At 38.4% G+C, this 27,561-nt stretch overlaps 1 protein-coding gene across 2 annotated transcripts; it reads right to left on the reverse strand.

Annotated features, from left to right (window-relative positions):
• Positions 1–27,561, reverse strand: LOC110674009 (tripartite motif-containing protein 45). 2 transcript variants are annotated; one of them, XM_021847330.1, is made up of 7 exons: positions 26,858–27,561; positions 26,563–26,795; positions 12,991–13,181; positions 12,655–12,864; positions 11,723–12,260; positions 1,020–1,546; positions 1–634 (listed from the first exon to the last, which is right to left on the reverse strand). In XM_021847330.1, the coding sequence occupies exons 1-7, from the start codon at positions 27,502–27,504 to the stop codon at positions 398–400; spliced, it is 2,583 nt and encodes an 860-aa protein (XP_021703022.1). In that variant the 5' UTR covers positions 27,505–27,561; the 3' UTR covers positions 1–397. The 2 variants fall into 2 exon arrangements, with proteins under 2 accessions (XP_021703022.1, XP_021703021.1); XM_021847329.1 differs by having other exon boundaries at positions 12,655–12,882.

The raw sequence follows: 27,561 nt of genomic DNA on the forward strand, positions 1-27,561 counted from the left end.
TTGTTCACCAGAAAAGTGGTACTGTTTAGTCTGTATTGAAACGAATTATTTGATTAACGTTGTTCAATGTAGTATATGCATGTTTATTTCAGCTCTTCTTTTATTTATTACATAACTTTCATACAGCGTCTTCTACGCTGTGAATCAAAATCAATGTATGGACATTTGAACCTAGTAAAGTGATGGACAAAGTAAATCGCTCTCATATAAATCAAAATTTAAAATTGTTGGAAATTAAAATTACCAATGTCTCATATCATGAGGAAAAAATATTTTTCTCGCCATATGTTTTCTTATCTATAGGTTTTCCTATCTCATATTACTTTACTGTTCCCTCACTGCTTACGGTGATCGTAAAGTAGCACCTACTGCTGCCAAACACATATGTTATGCGTGTTCACTTTACTTTCTTGGTCGTACAATCCGAATGCTCCAACAAGCTTGCACAGCAGGACCAGTGACGGTGACCGGGGTGTCCCTCGTGACCGTGGCCGCAACCTTTGTAGCCTCCGGGCATGATGCTTCCGCAAGCACACGTGCTGTATTTCGACCCGTTGCTGGAGCAGAACGAACAACAATGATAAACACCGTTGTGTGGCCGTAAGTTGTGAATTCTCAGCACATATGGGCAACCCTAAACGAAGCCGGAGAAAAGCAAAAACAAGCGCTTCAATCATAAACAAGGTACTTTACGGCTTCCAGCCAGTACAGAGCATCACGGTGCTTCCCAGACCGTTATTATAGGGAAATATTTCCATCAAATCTATGCTTTTCAGACGTTTTCCATGGCTAAGATGCATATCTGGGCAAAATTTGAAAAAATAAATGTAGGACCCTGATTTGATCTGAGGGTGAGAAGATTTTGTATAAATTCAGTGCAACTGGTACCAGCACTACACAGTCGTATGATAAAGTTTCTAATATAATGATTGAAACAAATGTTAAATGACTAGTGAGCTCAGATTTTATGAAGATTTTTTTGATAATAACGGTCTTGGGAGCAGCGTGATCAACCTTACCTCAATAATTTTCCCATCCACAGAGACCATCAGGCTCATCACACCTGCTCGCTCCGGCACAAAAGATAACCCATAGGTCCCGTTGCGGTTATCTGCCACGTTGAGTGAGATTGGCCGAGAATCATCCTCCTGGTGGCGAAGGTCCGTCTGTACGGTGATTCCACCGTGGTTCATAGGTCTACCTTCATAATCTTTGGTGACAAGTGACAGCTCAACCTTTCGATGCACTTTGAGGCTGGCTAGCTCAGCACAATTCACAAGTGAGCACTTTCTTGGATCAGCCTTCTGGGTCGTGATGATACCGTAAAGTGGAACTAGGTTTTGCACCCGGAAACAGGGTGTCATTTCATCCGGTAGGAATTCCAATGTATCCGTCACCTTGAAATCAAGCGCCCGGTTGGAGCGCAAACATTGCTCGAAGCGTTTCAGCAGGATGCTAACAAATATTAAATTTTCTATCTCATTGCCTTCGTTGATGATCTCCTCGGCAAAGTCGATGGCTGTGCGTGCATTTTGGGAGCGTTGTTCTAGCGATTTTGCAGAGTATCAGATGGAACATAGAAAAAGATAAAATACAAACATTAATTACACGATTTTCAGAGCATGCATATCGCATGGAAAAAACAATCATATAAAATTAGGTCATTTACAGCAACGTGTGTATGTAATCCTGTGTATGTAAATCCATCTTTTAGTTCATAAATTTTGCATGAACGCATTAATTTCCAAATCTTAACCTTCCTTGTGCATTGGGGTAATTTTTGGCTCAGTAAGTAAGGCTATTGTATATAACTTTGTAAAGAAAATAATAGATCTCTTTTCTTTTCCAAGATTAAATAACTGTTGCGAAAGTGGCTCGGTAGCTCAATTGGTAAAGCACTCGTATAACATACAAGAGTCGAGGGTTCGAATCCCATCTGAGCACGTGGTTCATATCTTTACTCATAATTTATCCATGGTTACCACGCGTAATGAAATAAATAATAATAAAAAACAATGCGGATTGGATTACCGTACAACTCAATAAATGTGTCAATATGAAAAATATAAGACCCTACAAGGGAATTCTGGATTCAATAGAAACTGGAACCTATTTCAGATGGAAGTGGTATACACTACATTTAGGATGCCATACGGTTGTATGATAAGATGGCTCAAATTTCACGATTGCTTATTCCGATTAACATGAGCTTCAAATTATTAGCAATTATATTTGACCATTCCGGAATCGAAATCGGTTCCGGTACGGCATTGTGTGCACATTTTCAGAACATCAAATAGTACCATCTTTCGACAGCTCAAAATTTATGATTTTCCATCAATATTCTAATATACCAAACATGTCATGTTTATGAACGAATAATCAGAACCGGTTTCGAAGTAGCGTTTGGTCTGTTTGTTCTGTTGCTTGTTCCTGAGGAGGCGGAATCATAATCGTGTCCACTTTTGGATATTGTGGTGGCAACAAGAGTTGGTCACCTATGGGCATGCATTCATTTCAAATGACACCTACCTACATAGAATCCTGCAAAGCATCAACCCTTTTTCATATCCAAACTCCTAGTGTTTTCCGGTAGAAGTCCATAGAACTTCTCAGATTCAAAAGTATGTTGTAGCATGTCAACATTTCCCCCATCCCCAAATTGACCTGCATTTGGGCGCAGTCAGCACTGGTCTGGTTTGCTAACATGGCTTGATAAGTCCAAAATCATGATTTACACCACTACTTGATTCTTTGTTTGAGTCTCTAGTAATTCTTTTAGAGATTGTATGTGGCATTTTAGAACGATTCTTTCTGCGATTCATTAGGTTGTTTCCAGAAACTCTGTGGAGAAAAAGGCACCTCAAACAATTGTTAGGTATTTATAGCTCGCAATGAAATATGTGGCAAATCAACTGCAGAACTACTAATACGATAACTTAGAATCCCGAAACATCCAAAAGGGAGAAAGACTTAAAGTAAAAAAATAAACAAAATCCAAATCATCGAAAAGCTGGTGAAAATTTGGAGATTTTTTTGTTGAAATCTGAATTTTACCAATAAAGTGATGCCAAAAAATCATTTTGCGAATCTCCATGTAGAGGTTCGTACGTAAAAACGAAGCCTTTGAAAAATAAGGGACTTTGAATGTTTCAAATTAAGCTCATCAAAGTCCTTAAGTACTTTCTACTACTGCTGCAATTCCTTTAAGAGTCTATAAAGGTATTGTCGAAGAAATTTTTGAAATTAATATTTGTTGAAGGATGAATCTCGAGCAGAATACTTGGAGTAATTTTAAGGGGAACCTTCCGTACACTGTGCGAAACTCTGAAAGAACTTGGCGAATAAATACAGGCAACTCTGATTCAAGTTTAATTCCTGAAAGAAACCCTGTAGTACAACTAGACAAACCCTAGAAGAATTCATGGAAAAGTTCTTTGAGGAATTTCATGAAAAACTTTTGGCAGAATTCCAGAAATCCTGAAAGAATTGCAATATAAATTGCTGGAGAAATATTTGGAGGGTGCTCTGAATTCAATAAAAATGTTTGCAAGGATTCTAGTAGCATATTTCTGAAAGAATAATTCGGAGATATTCCGGAGAAATCCCCGGATGAAAACTTTAAGTAGTCTTAGCAGTCTTAAGGTATATTTTGAAGAAATCTTCGAGAACAAACCTGAAGGAATTCCAGGGGTAACAATTATATAAAAACCTGTAGAAATTTCTGAAAGAATATGAAGTCTACAGTGGACAATAACTGTAAAAAGAACCTTTGAAAATTTTTGAGGATACCTGACTGAAACAATGTGGGAAATCATGCATTTAGTTACCCTGCAGACGTTTCAGAAAAGTGAGAAATTTTACAAAACTTGCCAGCTAATAATGACAACATTTTTATCAAAATATTTTTTTACTGGGTCAAGCTATTAATACACGATGTAGTTGGGAACTAACAGTGATCCATATATATTTTTGACGCTATTACAATTTCGTTAGTGCCAAGTAAAAGATTGCCCTCAGTTCAATCACAGTAAAAAAATGGACGTGCTTTTGGGTGTTCCTGGATATCCGAATTAAACATTATAAATCTATCACGTTAAAGTTATTGTATCACTAAGGTTGTCTTGCCCGTTGGTAACTTCTTTCAGATGCCTTCTTCAATAGACGGCTAGAAAACATGTGTTTGCTTTTGTTAGCTTTCAATATAATTCATATTTTTTTTTTCCCTTCACTGTAGAGCCTATTCAACCACTGCGTCTATTATTTAGGAATATTGTGGTATAACCCATACTTGATTTGGTGCTTAGGGCTTATTCACAAATTTCATAACTCTGAAGTGGGTGGGTGGGTGTCCTTAAGATGTTACAGCTCATACAAAATTTGTAAGATGTTCATACAAAAAGCGTTATAAGGGGGTAGGTGGGTATCAAAAATGGCCATTTTCGGCGTTATGAAATTTGTGAATGAACCCTTATCAAATATCCTGTCACAACTAAAATGTGATAGACATTGGTTGATATAGCGCACGATCCCAGTTAGGCTGGACTTGTTCTATAAAGTCCATAACCCTGTTGGGATTACTTTGCCAGATTTCTGGGGAATAACCCTTTTCCAAAGATTGACCTTCTTTGATTGAACAAAGCTCCACAGCTGCAGAGTATATTTTCAGCAGTTTCGTTTTCGATTTGACAAAAACGAATTCAAAGATTGGATTATCCCAATTTTATACAGATGATACCTACTAGGGCAGTGACCAGTCAACAGACCGGTTATTACCATCAGATCCTTTTTTTTAAATTTAGTATAGTAATTAAGTATATGAACCACTGTGCCTTATAAACCTTTTTGCTTGTCTTGATGTATCCGTGGTATTCCAGTTGGATTCTACCATAGACATTTCCCAAGATTTGAGTTTTGCTCTCAGAGCGCACTCTGAAACTCCACAAAATGGCTCGGGAGCAATAAAATTCATTGAGGAACCTTGTCTTGCTAAACTGTCAGCCGTTTCATTTCCATCAATTCCACAATGGCCGGACACCCAGTATAAAGTAACTTCGTTCCTACGACTCGTACCTAAAAGTCACCAGCCAGAGTTGTCTTTTTTTGCATTGAATTCGGTATTTAAACTGGGAGGTGAATCCAAGGTGGGGTCTAGTGATTCAACTTCGTTACTGGAGTTTATCATAATATTTGCTGATATGGCTTTCATCTCATTCAAAATATCTATTTCTAGTAATGGGTTGTTTCTCATAGGCTCCAGCGAAGTTATGTCTAAGATCAAAGATGCAAATTCTCTTACATATTTGCTAAGACATTTCACCTCGTCAGTAATATTGTTTGCTATTGACTGCATTGCCGTTGATATGCTGGATTTGGACGACTCAAGCGCAACATCAAACAGCGCAGTAATGTGGTTTTTAAAAGCATTGTCAGCAAAACAACGTCGCGAGCTGATTTTTGACATCGATCACTAGAACTTCCAACCGGTCAATGGCTTCATCGATCACTCTCAAACTGTTCGGTTGAATCGAACGATGAATCACCTCTGTGTTCTTGTTAATTTGTTCTGCTTGTTGCGTCTGTTGACCAGCAAGCGACTTAAATTCAAAGCTTGCAGTAACCATGGTTTGACATGAACTGCAGCATGGGAACACATAACATGTCCATTCTTCTATCTTTCTTCCGGAGAGATCCTCATTGAATATTGACTCCCACGCAAGCAGGGTGGAATTTACGTGAGCACCCAATGCACGACCTCATAATTGAGTCGGTAATGGAGTCCAACAAGCAAATTTCACAATTCTTTTTACCTAAACACTTTAAACCGGTATCTAGCATGTACAAAAAAAACGAAACGAAAACAATTTAAACGAAAAGTGCGCGACCGGGAGCTTAGCTTAGCTTAGCTTAGCTTGGACTGACTACACATATCAATGGGTGCTATTCCGTGATTGACCGAAGTCAGTGAAAATGCACAAAGAATCAACTAGAAGTTTGGCTGGGATTGGCCATAATCTTCTTCAATGTGCATAATTCAGTGCCTCTATTTATACAGGGTCAATAACGGCGCCGGCCACGTCCTTGCAGTCAGGTGGGATTGGGGGAAGGAATGTTAGTGTGTAACCTTTGCTATTTGGAGACCGTGTTTGCCTCTGCATCTCCACAAAGGTTATTGGGAGGGATGTTTGTTAATGGGAAGGATCACAGGATTCACTTTGATAAGCGATTAGACCATGATAAATAATGATTTGTGAAATATATACATGCTTATTTGTAAATATAATATTTTCATTTGATATGAAAAATTTCTATGTAGTGGAAAATTATGCCGAAACTTGAGGTGACGAACCATTCAAAGTTTGTTGAACAAATACCTAAATGTAACATTCCTACAGCTGTCAGGAAGAAAGCATGTGTTATTATATTTAACTCATTTGAAAAGAAACAAAAAACTTGATTGGTTGGAACATCATAGAACACTCTTATTCTTATGCCGACACTTACAGTGGCGAACCATCCAAAGTTTGTTGAATAAAGTGAACTTTTCGCAAGTCTACACTTGTAGTGTCGAACCATTCAAAGTTTTTTTTTTAATTACAAAAATAAAGGTAAAAAGGGGTGTTCTGAAAATAAAAAAATGTGAAACATAAATAATCCATGAATCAGAGTTTGTGTCGACACTCACAGTGACGAACAATTCATAGTTTGATGAAAATTCATATTTACGTCCCACAATTGTAACGATTAAATGTGCAGTCATACATATTTTATAGATTAGAAATAGTAGCATGAAACGAGCTCACCAATTGATCCTTTATCCTTCACTGTGCAGCCACAATCCACTCTCAGCCTCACTCGTTTGCTCGGCTATATAAAAGCACCCAGAAAAAAAAGGCGCGCGACCCGAAAAGGATAAAAAACTTGGCTTTCTTGACGCACTGCCCAGCAGCAAGCGTCAAGGTCAAAGGATCAAAAAGAACTTACCGATCACGCCACTTTTTCACTTACTAGACGCGCGACATGTTTGATCCTGCCTCCGTCGCTCGCCCCCGTAGGAGCAAGCGTCAAGGTCGAAAGATCAAACAGAACTAACGGATCGCGGCACTTTTCACTTACTCTAACCGAACTAACCGATCACGCCACTTTTTCACTTACTAGACGCGCGACATGTTTGATCCTGCCTTCGTCGCTCGCCCCCGTAGGAGCAAGCGTCAAGGTCGAAAGATCAGACAGAACTAACCGATCGTGGCACTTTTCGTTTACTCTAACCGAACTAACCGATCACGCAACTTTTTAACTTACTAAACCGACGCGCGACATGTTTGATCCTGCCCTCATCGCTGGCCCCCGTAGGAGCAAGCGTCAAGGTCGAAAGATCAAACAGAACTCGAAAAGTGCGCGACCGGGAGCGATTAAAAATGCGTCCGAACTGATTGACGATCAATAACCGATTCGCTTGGTTGGTAAATGGCTGGGCATGGCGTACCATTGGTACCTCGCGTACCTGAAGGAATAAAATAGACCCCTCTGTGCGGTCCTTAGCCTCTTGCCCAGCAACTCCTATCCCTACCTCCTCGCGGTACTGGCCAAGGTACGAGTAACCTTAGGGATCATGCACAAATTACGTCACGCTTCAAGGGGGGGGGAGGGGGTCGAGCCAAGCGTGACAAGCCTTACAAAATTTTCGCAGGACTCATACAAAAAGTGTGACAAAGGGGGGAGAGGGGGTCAAAAAAGTTGAAATTTAGCGTGACATAATTTGTGTACCATCCCTTAGGGAAGATCGGGTAACCAACTCCGGTGGGAACTTTGGTCGTTTGCTGACAGGAAAGGGGGGGTTTGCATTTGCTTTTGCTTCTGCAAACCTTGAGCGTCTGTACTCCATGTTAGGAGCGGCTCACAACAGCGTCTGTTCCCCATGTCGGGGGCGGCTGATCATCGTCCGAGTGCCAGAGAAGGACTCTAAGCTAAACTGTGCAATATGGTCCTCCGAACATTTAGCGGGAATGGTCCTCCGGAAATCTAGGGGGTAGGTGCCAGGCCCTGCAAGCCAGCCGTAAAAAATCAAGCAACGAATAATGCGGCCTACAAAGTATTATCTCAGATCATCTTCCGTCGTCTGTCACCTGTAGTAAACGAGTTCGTGTGAAGTTATGAAGCCGGCTTCGTTGACTGCCGATCGACAACGGACCAGATCTTTACTGTACGGCAAATCCTCCAAAAATGTCGTAAATACCAGGTCCCAACGCATCACCTTTTCATCGATTTCAAGGCGGCATACGACAATATCGACCGCATAGGGCTATGGAAAATCATGGACGAGAACAGCTTTCCCGGGGAGCTCACGAGACTGATAAGAGCGACGATGGAAGGTGTGCAAAATTGTGTGAAGGTTTCAGGCGAACACTCCAGTTCGTTTGGATCCCACCGGGGACTACGACAAGGTGATGGACTTTCGTGTTGTTCAATATTGCGCTAGAAGGTGTTATGCGGAGAGCTGAGCTTAACAGCCGGGGTACGATTTTTACGAGATCCAGTCAATTTGTTTGCTTCGCGGATGATATGGACATCGTCGGCCAAACATTTGAAAAGGGTGCTGACCTGTACACCCGCCTGAAACGCGAGGCAGCAAAAGTTGGACTGGTGGTGATTGTGGCCAAGACAAAGTACATGCTAGCTGGTGGGGCCGAGCGTGACAGGGCTCGCCTAGGTAGCAGTGTTACGATAGACGGGATACTTTCGAGGTGGTCGACGAGTTCGTCTACCTTGGATCCTTGCTGACGGCTGACAATAACGTTAGCCGTGAAATACGGAGGCGCATCATCAGTGGAAGTCGGGCCTACTATGGCCTCCAGAAAAAGCTGCCGTTAAAAAAGGTTCACGCCCGCACCAAATGTACCATGTACAAAACGCTCATAAGGCCGGTAGTCCTCTACGGGCATGAAACATGGACGATGCTCGAGGAGGACCTGCAAGCACTTGGAGTCTTCGAACGTCGGGTGCTTAGGACGATCTTCGGCGGTATGCAGGAGAAAAGTGTGTAGCGGCGAAGGATGAATCACGAGCTCGCCCAACTCTACGGCGAACCCAGTATCCAGAAGGTGGCCAAAGCTGGAAGGATACGATGGGCAGGGTATGTTGCAAGAATGCCGGACAGCAACCCTGCAAAGATGGTGTTCGCATCAGATCCGGTTGGTACAAGAAGGCGTGGAGCGCAGCGAGCTAGGTGGGCGGATCAAGTGCGTATCAATTTGCGTGGGGCAGAACCGAGGATGGAGAGATGCGGCCACGAACCGAGTATTGTGGCGTGAAATTGTTGATTCAGTGTTATCTGTGTAGATTTTGACTAAATGAATGAAAAAATGACCGATTCACTTGGAGAAGCTTGGAGAATTTCTGGCAGAACTCTAGAACGAAACTCTGAATGAATTCCTGAAGAAATTCCTGGAGTAATCTCTGGTAGAAAACCCAGAACAAATAATGCAATGCTTCCTCAAGAATTTTTTGAAGGATTACCTGCTGTGATGTCTGGAGTAATTACTGGAAAAGTTTTCGGAGGGATCTCTAGAAGAAACCCTGAAATAGCCGTTGTTGTCTGAAGAAATATTTTGGAGAACCGATTCCCTTGGAGAAATTATTGGAGGAATCACTAAAATAAAATCATGAAGGAACTCATGGAGGAATTTCTGTAGGAGTACAGAACAGAAAATATAAATGAATCTCGTGTAAGAGCTCCTTAAGGAATTCTTCATCCGTTACTTAGAAAATTGTCAATGGAAATCCTCAGAATAACTGTTGTAGTAATTTTGAAAATAATACTGCGGAACAAGTTTTTGTCTCAAGCACTAAAATAACGCTATTTTCTATATTAAGCTTAGCTGAATCAATTGCGGTTTTCAAAAATATCATAGCACGTTTGGTTTTTGAGATATAGAATGTTGAAAAATTGGATATTTCAGACAGCTTGCATGCAAGTTTGTCTGTTTGTATAACAATTTGTTCGCTCAATTTGACACAGAATTTAAACTTCATGTTTATAACAATAATTATCAAACAAAGTTCATAATACTTTCGATGATCAAAAGTAATTTTTTGTGGTTTCGAAAAATATTGTATTTCGCCATATAAGAGAAACGAAGAATTTTGTATGGAGACTGCATGCATGTTAGAAAAATCGATTTAATCGAAGTTTAATTGTTCAATTTCAACCAATATCTGAAATGGCAGTTGAGGTAAATATGTATCGAAGCTCGGAATTTTAAGAGCTTATATCTAGAAAACCAGACAATCGTTTGTGCAGAAAATTTAATTAGCTGGTCATCACCAGTGAGTTACATTTTCAGCTCAAACGGTTGTCTGGTTCTCTATATTTGTGCTCTTGAAATTTCGAGGTTTGGCTTCGATGCATCTTCAACTTAAGGTGCATTACATGCTTGGTGAATAAGATAAAGAAAGGTTTGATAAATCATACTTTAAATTCCATGTAAACATCTATGAAAGCCATATTTTATTTAACTTTGATGACCTGTAGCTAAGAATTGTGACGTGATGGAATATTTCTGAGATCGGCTGAGATTGGCATCTGATACAGCAACTCTAAATCTGCTAGAGACACATAATTTGATCCTTGAAACAAGCAAACATGTCATTTTTGTTACGCTGTGCAGGAATCGCTAAATAAACAGACAGATAGGGTGCAGAGCTACTTGGGCACTTCCATGATTCACTTTGGCATGGGGGGTTTTTCTCGGCCGAATTGTCTGAAACTTTGCAATGAAAAACGCTTTGGCAGGACGCATATTGTGGCCTAATATGCGCTCTATAGCTTTCAAAAAAAACTCCACTGGCAAAGTAAATCAAAAGTGCCATAGGGCAATTCGCCTAATGTTGAACGGCTAAGAACCTCGCCTATTGTTGAACAGTCCGTGTATTCCTTATGGCGTGTTCAATAATTAGCGAGCATTTTTTCGATCAACAATTGGCGAATTACCCTAAATAGGATCCGGCTCCCTACCTACCAATAAATTTTCAGGAGAATCGTAGAAGGAATCCCTCTAAGGATCCACATACAATCTCTAAAAGAACCTCAAGTGGACTATATCAGTAATGATTAGAAGTTCTTATTGGTTGACAGTATTACTTGTTTTCAATTCTGGATATGATATCTTGATATGATGGGACAATTATAACGTTTATTGCACAGAAGCTTTTATAAATTGGAATGAAAAATCCTAAAATTTGAGCCATCCTACCATTCAAGCGTATACAATTCTAAATACAGTGTGTACCAAATCAATCTGTAATAGGGTCAAGGTGCCATTAAATCCAGAGTTACCAAATTAAAAAAATGTCTATGGTTCCTTTTTAAAATCTCATATTTTTCGTTTAAGGTGAAGGTTAATCGAAGCCAAACTTCAAATTTTCAAGAGCACGGATCTGGAGAACCAAACATCCGTTAAAGCTGAAAACTTAATCGATTGGTCACTAGCTAGTGGTGACCAATCGATTAGGTTTTCAGCGATTAGGTTCACCAGATCCGTGCTTTTGAAATTTCGAACTTTGGCTTCGATTTATCTTCACTTTAAAGCTTAAAGAATAAAAATTAAAAAATGGAGTGTTTAAGATCATAATGCAAAATGTGTAACTTTTTCTTAACTCACCAGGAAAGTAAAAACAGTTTCCTCACGAGTACCTATCAAGCAAAACAAAACTGTTCACTCACCCAAATCCACCTTCTGTGCCATTATCATTGCCATCTTCGCCTCCCGCACCTCGCCGATTTGTTTTAGCAGCGCCTTCCGGTGGTCCTCCAGTGCAGCAACATACTCATCGATGTAAGCTTCCACGTCCCGTTGGACCGCTTCACACTTGCTGTTGATCCTTATCGACATGTCATTGAGCCGTCCGATCGATTGCATGGCGTAATCTTCGAGCGGTTTCGTCTGCTCGATTGCATTTTTCACAAACTTACTGTAAACCTTTCCCGCTTTCGATGCAGACGTGTATTTATGGTCCCGGTGAATGAAAGCGGTGCACTCGTTACATATGACTTGATGGCAAGTGGTGCAGAATAATTTTAATTGATGCTCCGGATGCATGGGACACTTAATCGAGCGTGCCTCCGGATCATTGTGGCGGGATTTTTTCAACAGCTCCCCAAGCGAGCGAACCTTATGCTGGGCTGTATTACGCTGCCGCTGGTGGGCTTCCTTGCAAAAGCTACACAACTTGAGGGAACACGTGGAGCACGACGATGTGGCCTAACCACGGGAGAGAGAATATGTACAGAGGTCAAATGTTATACAATCTGGTGGTAGTGCAGCTATGATGTGAAAGTAGCATTCCCCAGAGTATATCAGTTAAAATTATTAGGATCGCATGGAACATCTATTGAGTATATGTACTCAATATCCCAAGGAACAATTAAATAACAATTCGGCTTTCGTGTGTATTTATTTATGATATATGACAGTAACGTGAATGCTATAATAATTAGAGGCAACTAAAAGAAGATATTTTGTAAATCGATTCTTAGCTATTCAAACCCTTTTAGAAGCACATTCATTTGTGAACTTAAGTCGCTGTATTCATTCATTTGTATGGTTCATGGAAACAGCAATCATCATTACCGAAATAAACTTTTGTCATACCTACCGTGACTTCATTGGTGCACAATTCGCAGAACAGATTCGGCGGAGGATTTCCGCAAGCCGAAACCATATCTTCAATTTTGCGTTCCATGACAAAATGAGGCGGTAAGCGATTCACTCCTCCCAGTGGGAGCACGGTTGCCAATCCGCAACTGGGACAGATCAAATCCTTTTCTTGGTCAATTTTCGCTGCGAGCTTTAGATTGCTTTTAGTCTGGAAACAGTAACAATCCTGTATCGTTATATCGGGATAGAAGAATGGTCACAATAAGCTCAATCCAATCAGTGTGGTGGCCGAGAAATTGAAAATCTACGATTGTACATTGATTGTTGTACCTACCCTCTCTTTAGACGGTGACTTCAAACAGTTTTTCTCCTTGAAGTTCTGAAAAGACGCTCTAATCTGATCGAAACGTGATTCTCCGCTGAAACCATCATGATTAGCAGCACAATTGATGGCACGTGAGGATTCATGTGTGGAAGTCGCCCCAGCTAGGAACTTTTCATTTTCTCTGTTGCTTTCATCGTTTGCTAACGGGAAGAAAAAAGTGTAAAATCAAAAGCTCAATCGACTCTTCGTACTGTACGTGGTATTATCAGGGTTGGTAGCAGGATTCTTTTTAGAGATTTCGTTCCATGCAACAACAAGTTTTTGATGGAAGATCTTTAAAGCAGTAGTTTCCGACATTTTCAGAATTGCGGCCCCTTAAAAATAAAATTTCATTTTTTAACATCGCTTTCCATTTTTTTTATTGAATGTTGTGCTTGAAGTTGTTATGAAAATGTGGTCTCTCCTTTTCAAAAAGATGTTTTCTTGAAAAATTTAAGACGCATCCAAATCAAAAAATCGCAATAAAATCGTAAAAGGTATTTCGAAAATTCATATTAAATTTCCTCATGTTCTAAATCCAACCAAACTTACTCTTGTCGAGAAATCATGCACTGCATTATGGATCTTGAATTTTATTTAAGAAAACTTCTGAAACTTTCTAAGAACCTTAAAAGAATATGCAAAGCATCATTAGAGGAGCTCAAAATATATCATAGCTGTGTTTAGTATGAATATTTCTTGTATTTCCATGGGAAAAATAAGAGGGTTTCAAGGCTGCTCAACGAAATCTATGACACTTGGTCGAATGACATTTGGTCGAATGACGTTTGTTCGAATGACATTTGGTCGAAAGTACATTTGGTCGAATGGACATTTGTTCGAAACGAATTTCATTGCTTTTTATTAGGCATTTGATCGAATGGACATTTAGTCAAAAATTTAGTTGAATAGGGATTTTTCAGACTCGTACTGAGAAACATTTTGATGTTAATGTACAGTGGTTGGATCATTGAAAAAGGGGAGTGCACATATGATACGTGCTATTACTGGAAGTTGCGTATGCTAGAACAACATGATAAAAAGGCATTATATGCAGACAATTTGCAGTGACCAAATTGTTCCATGCCTAATCGTATAAAGTCTGGTCCCCACATTTTAAATTCTTATTCACGGTCGCACACTTCAAAACTTTATACTTCATGAAGGTTCCGAGCACTGAAAGTTATCTTTAAATAAAGATCAGCAGTTATATATTAAGAACGATGACATTTGAAAGAATAAAAATTTCAACAATGCTCAATATTTAGTTCACGGTGTGTTTCGTAGAGCAATTTCAAAACAAAAAATTCGGCATGTCTGAAATTTTGACACAAGAAAGCCATGATTTTCCTCTTTCATTTGCGACCACAACGAAAATAATCGGTCGGGGGGCCTAGAACATTTTTTTTGTTTTCATTTTTTTTACCGAGTTCGGGATATAACTTAACCTTAGTAAAGACCTTAGGTCGTTTTCGACCCATTTCAAAATTCAAATCATTGTAACTTTTGATTAAAATAACCTTGTAATTAGACGTTTTCTGACAATTAGGTATTTTTTGTGGGAACATTTTTTTTCGGAGACAAAAGTTTTGAATGGCCCTTAGGGAGCTTTCATAAATAAAAGTTATAAATTGTGACTTAGGGTCGTTTTCGACCCAAAAATTCAAAGAGCTCGAAAAATCAGTGTGTTGACCGAATTTAGTTCTGTTGGGAAATGAAATGAAAGGCACACATGTCGATTTTCGGAAACGCATCCGGAGATCCGGAATTGCGTCAATGTGGCCACCGGGAACCTGCCACATCTGAAAAAATGTCCCTTTAGATACCCTTACTTTGACAACATGTAGTTTCGTAACTAAACAAGTAATCTTAACCGTCCTCATATTGTTGAATAGGTATTTACGTGGACTGTAAATAGAGATTCTCAAATCATTTAGTTATTCATACCCGGTTCCGGAAACCCGGAACATCCGAAAAGTAAGTGGAAACTTACTAAATGTCGCAGTTTTGTGTATGTAATTCACATCGGTACTATTCAGTTGATGGATATTTTGTCATAAAATTTATCTGTAATAAGGAACCAATTACCAGTGCAAATCCCTTGAGAAACTCGGTGCGGTATGATCCAAACAGAACCGGTTCCTGGAGACCCGGAAGGTGGTTAATCTGCACAATTTAAAATTACTCGGATTGATGCCAAAAACCAAATGGCTTGTGTCCAACTCATATTGATTTATTATGTTTGAATGTATTTTGCCAAAAGAATGAATTGATGGTTATTCTGGTCCTTTTGGGTACCGAAATGACCACCGGAAAACCCATAGTATGGGACCACTAAATTTTAGCACCAAAACTAGGCATGCGACGGCTCAAACTTCATGATTTTGAATCCCTGTGACTCTTATAATTCAATTATAGCGCCAACTCGAACGTCTTTTGATGGAAGATTAGCATCAAAAGTCGTTCGAGGTGGCGCTTTTGGAAGTTTTAAACACAAAAAAAGCTATACGAAACGTAGTACCATCAGTGCACGAGATTCCGCTCATTTAAGGGAAGTTATGTGTTCAAATGTTTATTATAAAATAAACGTTGTGTCAATCAACACTATTTTTATGTCACAATGTAGCTCCAAGTATAGCTCCAAACTTTCATAAAAAAATATTCAATTGCATTTGTTACTGCATCTACGTGTTCCTATTTCCGCTCACGGTAAACAGATTTCGTGACGAACTTACTAAAACATGCATTATTTTGAAATTCGTTATTTATACTGTTATTTTTTATGGCCAAACAAAAGCTATTACTTCAATAAAGGAGGCTGTACACTAAAATCGACATTTATTTAAAACTTTGTTCAATTTTTTGCTTGAGCGGTTATTGGAACACACGAAAATACCTAGTGATCCAATAACCGTTCACGAGGTGTTGTGTTTTCAATATTAACAATTATTTTATCAAATGAAAATCATGTCAGACGACTTCATTTGAAAGTTGTTAATATTGCTAGAACAAATCCGTGCGAAAAATATTGGTTTTTGACACAAGAAATCAATTTTTGCACTAGTGAGCGGAAATAGGGGCATGAGCGGATACTGGTGCACTGATGGTACTTGAAATCTGCTGAATATAAATAGCAAACAAGTCTGTATGCACTAAAAATCACCGTTTTTGGCTCTTTTTTGGTGTAATCGGAGACTTTTATGATTCACCTGATATTTTTGTTAAAGCGTCGTATGATTTTGTTATTAAGCTAACAAAATCGTAAAGTTACTGAGTAACATTTTCAAAACTGATTTAATGTATTTGTTTTATTAATTACTATAAAATTCCGTACAACTCTAATAAAACTATGCTAAAACTGAACATTACAGCACTTATTGAGATCTCTAAGCAAAATATTACGATCACACGATCAATCTTTCACAGGTAGATTTGTTATGAATGAAACCTTTCGAGTTTGTATGAATTCATTTGCACTTTTCCTACCATCAATTTAAAAAGGAAGTGTATATTCGTCAGCATTATTTAAGAGAATTTCAGCCCTAGACCGGCTGCTAATCTGAGAATATTTGTCAGCAATTCTGTTTGTTTTACCATTGCAAACAAAAGCAACGTTCTGTCAATTCTCACAACAAACACATGGACAATAGTGTCAATATTGCATTGCTATTGCAATTGGGTTAGAATATTGGATTTATGAAATATTATATTGGGTCTGTCATTTGCACAAATGTGAACTTGTCAATTTTCTAGAATTTATGACAAAAGATCGAAAGGACAAAAGTTCGAGGAGGAATAAAAAGGAAATAAAAAGGTAAAAATCTTCTTTCAAAATTATTTAATTTCCCATAATGCAATTCAACCTGTGGTCCTTTTGACCTTTTGCATTTTCGACCATTTGTCTTGTCTTCCTTTTGTCTTTCGACTTCTTTTGTCTTTCGATCGCTCGTTCAGTAAGTCAGAATGATGAATATTGCTCTTGAGTTACAAATAAAAATTGAAAACAGGTTGTTTGACACACTTAGTTTTTAAAGCAATGCAATTTTCAACAATGGATGAAAGCAAAAGAGAGGCAACTCGATAATTTAAATTTCGACCTTGACGTGTAAATTTTTAGGTCTAGAGCTGTCTAGAACATAATCTACAAGATATTGACACTAGATTTTTGCAACATTTTCATCTAAATCCGTTTCAACAGTTCACCCCACCAAAATTTATTAATTTACGGTGCATTTAAAATGATATTACAAATAACAAAATTCCAAAAAAAAAAGTTGCACTAGACCCCCCGATGGATTATTTTCGTTTTAGCAGCAAATGAAAGGGGAAGGTCTTGTCTTTCATTGGTCCAAATTTGAGACATGCCGATTTTTTTGTTATAAAGTTACATGAAAAAGACACCGTGAGTTATTAGGGTAATGAAAGTTTTTCGGAATATTAACAAAGAATTATGATATTTGAAAGAATAATAAACTCAACAGATCATTATGTTTCCAAATTTAGGCAATGAATAGATATTTGACACAATAACCTTTGAACTTTTACAAAACTAAGTTTGTTTGTTTGTTTGAATTATTTATGACCTTTTAATCGTACTGATCATTCGGGTCGTTCAGATTTTTAAGGCACATTACATCTTAATACTTTTATAATAATTGAATGTTTCCACTTTGTCTTGGTTGGGGTACTTCGTTGCTTCTTTTCTGCGTCCTGTGTGTTGATCTCTTACACATTAAGTGTTAGTACTGATTTCACTTATGGCTTGTCCCTGCCATCTCTTCCTCAGATGTTTGGCTATTGTAAAGATGAGCTGGATTACCACGATAGTAGACCCGTATGTATCTCCTGATTCTCTATAATGGCAACGTCTTGGTCGCCATTTTCAGATGTCTCCTTGGAGTTGTTTGTTCTCATGTTGTATTGCTGTGTCGATCTAGTTGTACAAAACTAAGTAAAATAAAACGTCTAGTCTACCAAACCAAAAACAGATGAAGAATAAGAACATTGACAAGAATAATTTATCCTATGTTGACACTTGTATATATACAAAACCACGGTGTAAAACGTAGGCAATAATTATCATTTGAATAGATTCACTATTTACTTCTGATGAAAAGTTTGTCTGCCCAAAATTAACTTAAGATGGAATGTTCATCTACTGCGCAAAAAATATAGTCGGTTTTATAACTGCTGAATTAAATGATTTTTCAATCAAACATTCTAAAGCCATTCGACCAAATTTCCTTTCGACTAAATGTACTTTCGACCAAACGTCATTCGACTAAATGACATTCGACCAAATGGCCTAAAGCCGCCCAACGAATCGAATCTATGACATTTGGTCGAATGACATTTAGTCGAATGATGTTTGGTCGAATCATGTTTGGTCGAAAGTACATTTGGTCGAACGGACATTTTGTCGAATGGACATTTGGTCGAAACTTTTTAGTTACAACAGAAATTATAGTTTATATTTAGAAAGGATAGTGCTAGAGTCTAAATAGTATGAAAGCAAAGTTTTTCGTTTAGTCTGACTACCGTCGATATAAGCATTTTGTCGCTAATACAAGAGTGATTGAATAATTGAAAAAGTACTAGCCATTTTATCAACAATCTATATGCGATTAGCAAAATTTTGTTATTCAATTTTATGGACGCTCTTCCAACATATTGATCAACCACTTACGTTTTCGACGTTTCATGCTGCAAGGCATGTTCTGCGATTCGGGATAAGCTGATCTTAAATGGAAACTAGCCAATTTTTGTCACCTCAGTCAACTCGTCTTCTCTTACCCGATACAAAAAATTTGCACAAATTTCATTTTAAATAATCCAATACTTCTACTGGCAACTCTGCTACTCACTCGAGGTCATCAAAGCCATAATTTTACTTGAGGAATCTTATTAAGCTGGAAGACACAATACGCCAATTGGTCATAGGTAGAGTTACCGACACCTTCGCCATGAAGGTTTCCTTAAACCATAACTTCACCATGCAGGCTTTCTTAAAAGCAATTTCTCCTGCCGTTTCAATTCTGATTTCTGCATTCAAAAATCTTGCCCACGTCCGTGAGCTGCAAGACCCGGAATTCAAAGAAAGTTCCCGTGCACTCTCTCCAAATGCATCCATCAGATGATATGATCTTCATTACGAAGATCGATGATATTTCAAAATAAAGCTAAGTATACTGGTCTGCCCAAGAAATGCTCAATAAATTTCCTACAGTGAGCTCCATTTGAATTGATATTTCTTTTCAACTGCGTACTGCGATCAAAGAAAAATGCTTTTCTTGAGCATTTCTTGCAAGAAATTTCCCACGCATGGAGATAGGCGATTACTTTTCTGTTGAAGTACATACTTCGGTAAATTATAAATAAAGAAAACATTATGCTCACATCGTTGAGTTATATAATAACTTGCCAAGCAGTTTTTCAAAGAATGATGATATTTTAAAAGAATAATAAATTCACTAGAGTCAAGTATTTGGGGGCCCAGATAGCCGTAGCGGTAAACGCGCAGCTATTCAGCATGACCATGCTGAGGGTCGTGGGTTCGAATCCCACTGGTCGAGGATCTTTTCGTAAAGGAAATTTTCTCGATTCCCAGGGCATAGAGTATCTTCGTACCTGCCACACGATATACACATGCAAAAATGGTCAATCGGCAAAGAAAGCTCTCAGTTAATAACTGTGGAAGTGCTCATAAGAACACTAATCTGAGAAGCAGGCTCTGTCCCAGTTGGGACATAACGCCAGAAAGAAGAAGAAGAGTCAAGTATTTCAGTCAATGTACTAAAAAGTTCATTTGAATCATCAATTAAATCCTAGATTTTGGCATAACTTCAAATTGCTAATAAAATGTGCATTAAGTTTAAAAATAAGACTGCATCAAATGTTCCCTTTTTTCAACAACAGTTAATGATTCAGATTATTCAAAAGAACACGTTATCTTATCAACTTTGCAAAACTCAGAAAACAATAATCAATTTTACCAAATGATCTTTCAATAAACCAATTCAAAATAGTCTTTCAACCAAATTTCCGTTTAACTAAACATAATTCGTTGAAAATAAATGCCATTCGACCAAATGTCAATTCGACCAAATGTCCTTTCGACCAAATGTACTTTCAACCAAATGTCATTCGACCAAACGTCATTCGACCAAATGTCATTCGACGAAATGTCCTAAAGCCGTTTTAAGAAGCATATGATATAATATTGAACGGATTTTAGACGATAATTCAGTCGAAAAATGATTTTTGATATGATTTTACGTAGTGTCATTTTGAAGTTAATAAACAGTGGTTGAGTCAGTGAAAAATGGGAAGCATGTATGGAGTCGTCCATCAATTACGTAAGGGTTTATGGGAGAGGGGGTTTTGAGATTTATTACGCGTAATAAAAAAACATTTTTATTTTTCATAAAAAAAAACTTACCAAGAGGGGGAGTCCAAGAACCCTTCAAAATTGTCTTACGTAGTAAAAGGACTGCCCCTATGGTCACAATCATAACAATAATTCACCAGGAGTAGGAAAACGTATCCTACAGGTAATACTTTGAATGCACTTCGTTAAAATGGTTTCCTAAAAGCCATGGCCATGAAATTTGGCCCCTTCTATTCTAAGTATTTGCAGAAATAGCAAACCAATAAAAATTATTATTATTATCTTTATTAAGGAGATAAAATTGTTCTACCAACTGCATCAGGTTTGGTCTCTACATCCCAAAATTCTTACCCGTGGTCACGTTGAAAACTTGATAGGAAATAAAAAGGAATCATTGACATGATTATGAAAAACACGCTCAAAAACAAAATCATGGACAGGATTCTCAACGAATTCTGGACACAAAGAATCTTAAATACGATTCGATCTAGTATATAATTTGAATTCAATACGTAATATTATATATTACAGGATTATGATGCGATAAAACCCTATCTTAGATTTTGACTGAATCTTAAGTGAATTTATAATCGAATTTCAAGCCGGTTACTTTATGAATGGTAGACCGCATTCTCAAATATTAAAGTGTAGGATTTTGAAATGAATGTTGAGCAAGATTCTGAAGGAATCCTAGACATATATTTTGTAAAATCTTTGAAATAATTCTCACTTAATTCTGACCAAGTTTTTCACAAAACCTTGATGAGGATTTGATGACACATTACGTGGCATTGTTCTCACAAAATCCTATGAAAATTTTGAATAATACTACTGATCCGTTTTGGCATTTGACAGAAAGGGTTTCCTCAAGAATATTGTTTAGTTCACGTTAACAAAAGCGATCTTAATAATATAGAAGTTTTAGAAAGAGCAAGACTTATGTTCGATGTCCGTGTGACATGGAAACATTTTCAGAAAACTGGATGAAATTTCTCTCAGTGCCATCGATTCCAAAAGTGGGATCATGGTACCAAACATTGCTGCTTGGAGGCAAATGCATGATTTGCGGAGGTTTTTCTCACGCTAAGGATGTCTGTCCTGTAAAGAAGGTATGTGCATATTGCAAGGGCAACAATTGGAATTGCTCTTCGCGCAAGCAAATCGTTAAGGCTCGTACTAGATAGATGAACGACAACGTTTTTTGAATCGGGTATTCCCTAGGCAGAATCTCCAATAATTCGCATTTTTCAGTTAACGATCATTTGCTTAATAATCATATCCATCAGGTAAATCATCAACAGAAAATCATCAGAAAATGAACCTACTTCTAGTAACGTATCTCCCTCTGTTTTTGATTTTTAAACTGAACAATTGAATCAAATGATTGAAATAATGCTCAAAACCACCACTATGGCTGCAGCTGTCCAATTTAGTGAAAAATAAACTAACAAAATTAAATTACGATCCTCTATTGGATTCATTTTTTTAAATCTAATAATTGAAATTCCCGTTCTTTGAATGGTTAAGAGGACAAGCTTTTAATTTTGTAACAGTAAATAACACACGTATAACAGTTATTACTGCAACTTTTTTGAACTCGGATTTAAACTTAAAAGAATTCCAAACATTTTTATTTATGGTAATGATCAACTGGATGGAGCATGTGATGGAGTTGCTATCATCATTCATAGGCGTATAAAACATCAACTTTATTCGTCATTTGACACCTAAGTTTTTGAAACATTTGGTGTTTCTGTTGACACACAGCTTAGTTAATATATTTCCATAACTGTCTATTGTGTTTTCAATGCATTGTGCAACAAGTTGATTGGTTCCAAACTGACTTGCAAATTAGGGTAAGTGTTCCCCTAGTTGTGGGTATTCCTATAGTTGCGCTAATGCCGTTTTCATTGATTTTATTACATTAGCCACAAAACCGACACTGCCAATCAACGTATTGGCTTATTGATACACAGAATAGTTGGGAAGAGCGTTCAAATTTCTTCAAAACTGATGAAATATCACTAAAAATGCGCTTTTTTTTCTCTCTCTCCGCTGCCCCCCCACACCAAAAAGCTCAAGTCGAGCCCCTTGGTAGTGGACTCCATTACAAAACACAAACAAACAACACAGGGTGAGGAGGACAGCTACAAAAACAAAAAAAAACATTGATGAGATCCCAGTGGAAATCTATTTTTCTTTTAAGGGACTCGTAATTATTTTATATAAACTATACAAACATATTCTGGCGACTTTCCAACTTAACAAACGAATTTAACTGATAAGCTGCTTATGCATTTTAACATTTTAAGTTTGTTTAAAATTGTATAATGAAAGGATCATCATCATACATTAATTGCGCTTCTTGAATTTAGGCGGTTAAATGAAGTTCAATCGTGCTTAGTACCTCCACTATTGGTGCATCTACCCTAACTAGCGGTTAGTCAAAATTGTTGTCATTGTTGACTTTAATGAAAAACATCGCTCTTGAAATAATTTGCAAAGCAATTCCAACGGCAGAACGAACGGCATGATAGCCCTGCCTGTTTTCCTTTTCTAGAAAGCCTTATACGATTGATATGGTCTTAACTGCCTCTAGTCACCGTTGCCAACTGGTTACTCCCACTGATTTTAATTTTGATCATTTAAAATTTCAAGGATTCCCTATTACATTTCGAATATCCCACGAAGCGATTTTCAATCATATCAGCCCCACTTTCATTTATATTCGAGCCAACTGGAATGTATATGAAACATACAGTTAACTCTCCCTTACTCGGTATTCGCTATCTCGATATCGAGTTAGAGAACCATAGTAAAAGTTGGTTTTCATGGCTAACTCGATGGTCCCTTGGATAGCAACTGCACTGATTTTGTGTTCTGTAACTCGATACCTGCCTAACTCGATGGTCCCTTCAATATCGAGTAAGGGAGAGCTAACTGTATATCGATAGTAACTTGATAAAAACATTTCTTTGCAAACGTTGATAATGCTCTCGAAACTTTAACTAATTTCATTGTTAATGCAAGAGGTGTTGCAATACCAAAATGTGAAATTAAATTCGCATGCGTGATCATAGACTATCATCTTGAATTTTTGATCTGTCTTAAAAATAAGTGAGGAGGAGTGCTTTGTGAAGCCCAAGCAGGACAGTTCGGTTTTGCGTCGTCCGATTGATTTAGCTGACGGATTCGCGCGTTTTCGTTGCCGGAGAATTTTTTCCCCCTGTTTTGGAGCGTCTTGCTGGGTAGTGCTTCGAGAAGCCCAAGCAGGACGGTTCGGTTTTGCGTCGTCCGATAGAGTTTGTTGACGGTTTCGCGCGTGTTTTCGTCGCCGGAGATTTTTTTTTTTTTTTCCCTTTGTTTTGGAGCGTCTTGCTGGGTACGTATTTGGGAAGGCCCAAGCAAGACGGTTTATTTTCGGGACGCCAAGAAGTTTTGCTGTCAGTGTCAGTTTTGTGTTCAGTCGAGAATGGATGGCCAACTGGTGAGTTCGTTTCATGCTTATGATAACACATATTTTCTTGAAAGCGTAACTTTTATGTAATATTAAAACAAACTTTGTATGGTTTGTCACTATAGGTGTCGGCATTATGCTTTTTTCTTATACAATTTGAATATACATATATTTTTCTCTTTTTGACATTATTAAAAATTATCCTTTGAATTGTTCGACATTGTGAATGTTGACGTATTTTCTAAAACTTCTACCATATCGAGACAAAATGCACAGTAATACTCATATGTAATTTTCAAACAAACTATGTATGGTTCGTCACTACAAGTGTCGGCATTATTCCTGTTTCATATAAGTTAAAATATATACATGTAATTTTCAGTTTTCGTCATTAATAAAAACGTCTTTTGAATTGTTCGACATTATAGATGTTGACGTAATTTTTCCAAAAACTTCTCGAGACAAAAATACAAAACTAGCTTTAAATACAAGTCGTATATTTCCCCCTTGTCCATGGATCGCATCACCGACCAGAGGTGACTCCCAGATCTTTTCCTTCCTCACTAATAAACACCCTTCCCGTGGTGATTGTGGAGATGCAGAGGTATTCTCGGTCTCTAGAAGCAACAATCATTACACCCTAACATTCCTTCCCCATCCCAACTGACTGTAAGGACTTGGCCGGCGCCGTTATTGATCAATAATATTAGATCTGCTAAAATTGCACTTCGAGAGTAAGCGGAAACTCCCATCCCTTATTCATTTGGATCGTAGTGCAATTCTTACCAGTTCCGATCAATCACGGAGTAGCAACCATTGACATGTACAGTCAGTTTATGCTATGCTATGCTATGCTATGCAAAACACCCCTTTCTTTTTACCTTTATTTTTGTAATAAAAAAAACTTTGAATGGTTGGACACTACAAGTGTAGACTTCCGAAAGGTTCACTTTATTCAACAAACTTTGGATGGTTCGTCACTGTAAGTGTCGGCATAAGAATAGGAGTGTTAGGAATGTTTCATTTAGGTATTTGTTCAACAAACTTTGAATGGTTCGTCACCCCAAGTGTCGGCATAATCATGTTTATATCTCACAAATAATTATTTATCATGGTCTAATTGCTTATCAAAGTGAATCCTGTGACCCAACGATCCTCCCCATTAACAAACATCCCTCCCAGTAACCTTTGTGGAGATGCAGAGGCAAACACGGTCTCCAAATAGCAAAGGTTACACACTAACATTCCTTCCCTCAATCCCACCTGACTGCAAGGACGTGGCCGGCGCCGTTATTGACCCTGTATAAATAGAGGCACTGAATTATGCACACTGAAGAAGATTATGGCCAATCCCAGTCAAACTTCTAGTTGATTCTTTGTGCATTTTCACTGACTTCGGTCAATCACGGAATAGCAACCATTGATATGTGTAGTCAGTCTAAGCTAAGCTAAGCTAAGCTGTCTTAAAAATAAGTGAGGAGAAGACAAATTTAATGCACTTGCGATCCTGTCATAAAAATAATATGGCATGATCTGCAAACGGAAATAAAAAACGTTTTCCTCAATTAAAGAACAAAAATTTCACTATTGGACCCTGGATCTAAGTCAGAGTCTAAAACGAACCATTATTAATATTTGTAGAAAAATATCTGCTCGGATTCTCTGGCGAATTCTCATCAAACTCATGTCTCTGTTTTCCTGCTTGATTTTTCAATTTCATGCTTTCTGTTCGGCCTCTTTCTGGTTTCTCGTTAGTGTCTTCTGCGTCTCTCTTTCCAGGCCTAAGATCACTAAAGTTCCTATTTTAAGACCCTCAGTCATTACCAACCCTATGGTACTCAATGCTTTGCAAGGCCAATGCTGTGGAAGCTGTAACTAGGAAAAATACCGACACATAAAAAAAAACGACCAAACTGCTGCTGCAAACTTTTGTACCAACCAACCAACGGTAGACCCAGTTAATCCGTATCAAAAACAAAGGCATCAACTAAAATAACAAAACTATTGAGTAGCCAGAAAAAAAACAGGAAGTTGATAGCGAAACAAAAAAAAACTCCAATAAATCAACCGCCGAATTGCATTGTAACGGTGCAATGTGGGAACTATTTGCGGTAAGTGAAAAGAATCGGATTGGAACTGAACGGTAAGTGCGGTAGGTGCGATTCCGATGGTATTATCGGACTTACCACCAACTGCCACACTATCCGTGTTAAATCGACATGGAGTGAGAATGGGGAAGCCAATAAAAGTCATCGTTACGACTGTGGGATAGGACCACCTGGCAAGCACGTGTCTCACATGTGGATTCATAAATCTGTGGAAATCGAACGTGCACGGACAGCAAAGTTCGAACGAATTCCGGCTTCGTACCGGAACAACAAAAAGTTCGGCTGGGATTGGCCATAATCATCTTCAGTGTACATAATTCAGTGCCTCTATTTGTACAGGGTCAATAACGGCCATGCCTTTGCTATTTGGAGACCAGATCTTAATATTTGCTATTTTAAGGCCTAGTTTACCTCGGCATCTCCACAGAGGTTACTGGGAGGGATGCTTGTTAGTGTAGGGAATGGCCTCACGAGTTACCTTAAACTTGAATTTTCTTTAAAATCAAATAATCATTTATTATTTATTTTGAGATCTAAAATTCGGTGCTAAACGTGACGCGTCAACGACATCAAAAACCACCAATACGTACCTTCAAGCTCGCCACTCTTGACCTTACTATCCCAGTCAAAGTTGGCACACTCGTTGATCCGTCGCCAAAATAGGTTGCTTCCGCTGTTCGAGTTGGCCTCCAGCTCTATCAGACACCGTTTGCAAAAAGTATGCAGGCAATCCAGCACACGTGGCTCATGGCATAGTTTTTTGCAGACACCACATTTGTACTTACTGGGAAGAAAATCCATCGGGAACTGGTCATACACGGTGCTAATAAAAACGATAGAACTTTACTTCCCACGTTATGTTCGCTAAGCTTGTGTCAGACCTACAGAATCTCGTCGAACTTCAGCTGGGCATTTCGGTCGTAAAAACTGTTCATATCCATGAAATCCTGGTCTTCAGAAAACATTGGCATCAAAATCCTCTTGGGAACATCATACATTCCTGCCGGTTCCGGAATAGGTTTCGGTTTCTCCATCACCAGCTGCTTCTCCAGGTCCGATTGGTTACTGAACACAGAGTTTCTGCGGAGACTGGACTTTCGCGGAATACTTCTATTTTCCATGGTCGCACTACCACCGGCAATGCCACCCAACTGTTCTGGTGTCAAATTGAATTTGAGTTTCCCGTTGCTTTGCAGTAGATCCTCCATTTCATCCGGCCCGGTTTTTGTTCCATCGTTCTTCAGGATCACCACTGCCTCAACGTGCTGTTCCTCGTTTAGTCTCACATACTGCGTTCGAATGCCACGTTCATTGTCGTCACTCTCCGTGGTATGCTCATCGTAATCATGCTCTTCGGTGTCGACAGCAGAAGGCAATATGGCTGTGAACGATGGGTCAATTTTCAGTTTTCGGAATCGGTGTGCCACTTTTTGGTCACTTGTTGAAATTGAGTCCTTTTGATCTGTCACTTGTTCGGTGAACTGCTCACCATTGAAACCATTCAGGTTCCTATTTGTAACCACCTTTTCCATGGTGAAAATTAATTTGGGCACAATATTGCGCGTTTATCACCTCACCGCACCGTTAGA

The sequence above is a fragment of the Aedes aegypti genome, chromosome 2, assembly GCF_002204515.2.
Source record: "Aedes aegypti strain LVP_AGWG chromosome 2, AaegL5.0 Primary Assembly, whole genome shotgun sequence".
NCBI classification, from domain to species: Eukaryota; Metazoa; Arthropoda; class Insecta; order Diptera; family Culicidae; genus Aedes; species Aedes aegypti.

Excerpts from the sequence above, each read along its gene's own strand:
- LOC110674009 (XM_021847329.1), bottom strand. The coding sequence starts at position 27,504 with ATGGAAAAGGTGGTTACAAATAGGAACCTGAATGGTTTCAATGGTGAG. Across the intron at positions 26,796-26,857 it reads CTGAAGTTCGACGAGATTCT|CACCGTGTATGACCAGTTCC; the intron begins GTAGGTCTGACA and ends CGTTTTTATTAG. Across the intron at positions 13,182-26,562 it reads CAAGAGTGGCGAGCTTGAAG|CAAACGATGAAAGCAACAGA; the intron begins GTACGTATTGGT and ends TCTTCCCGTTAG.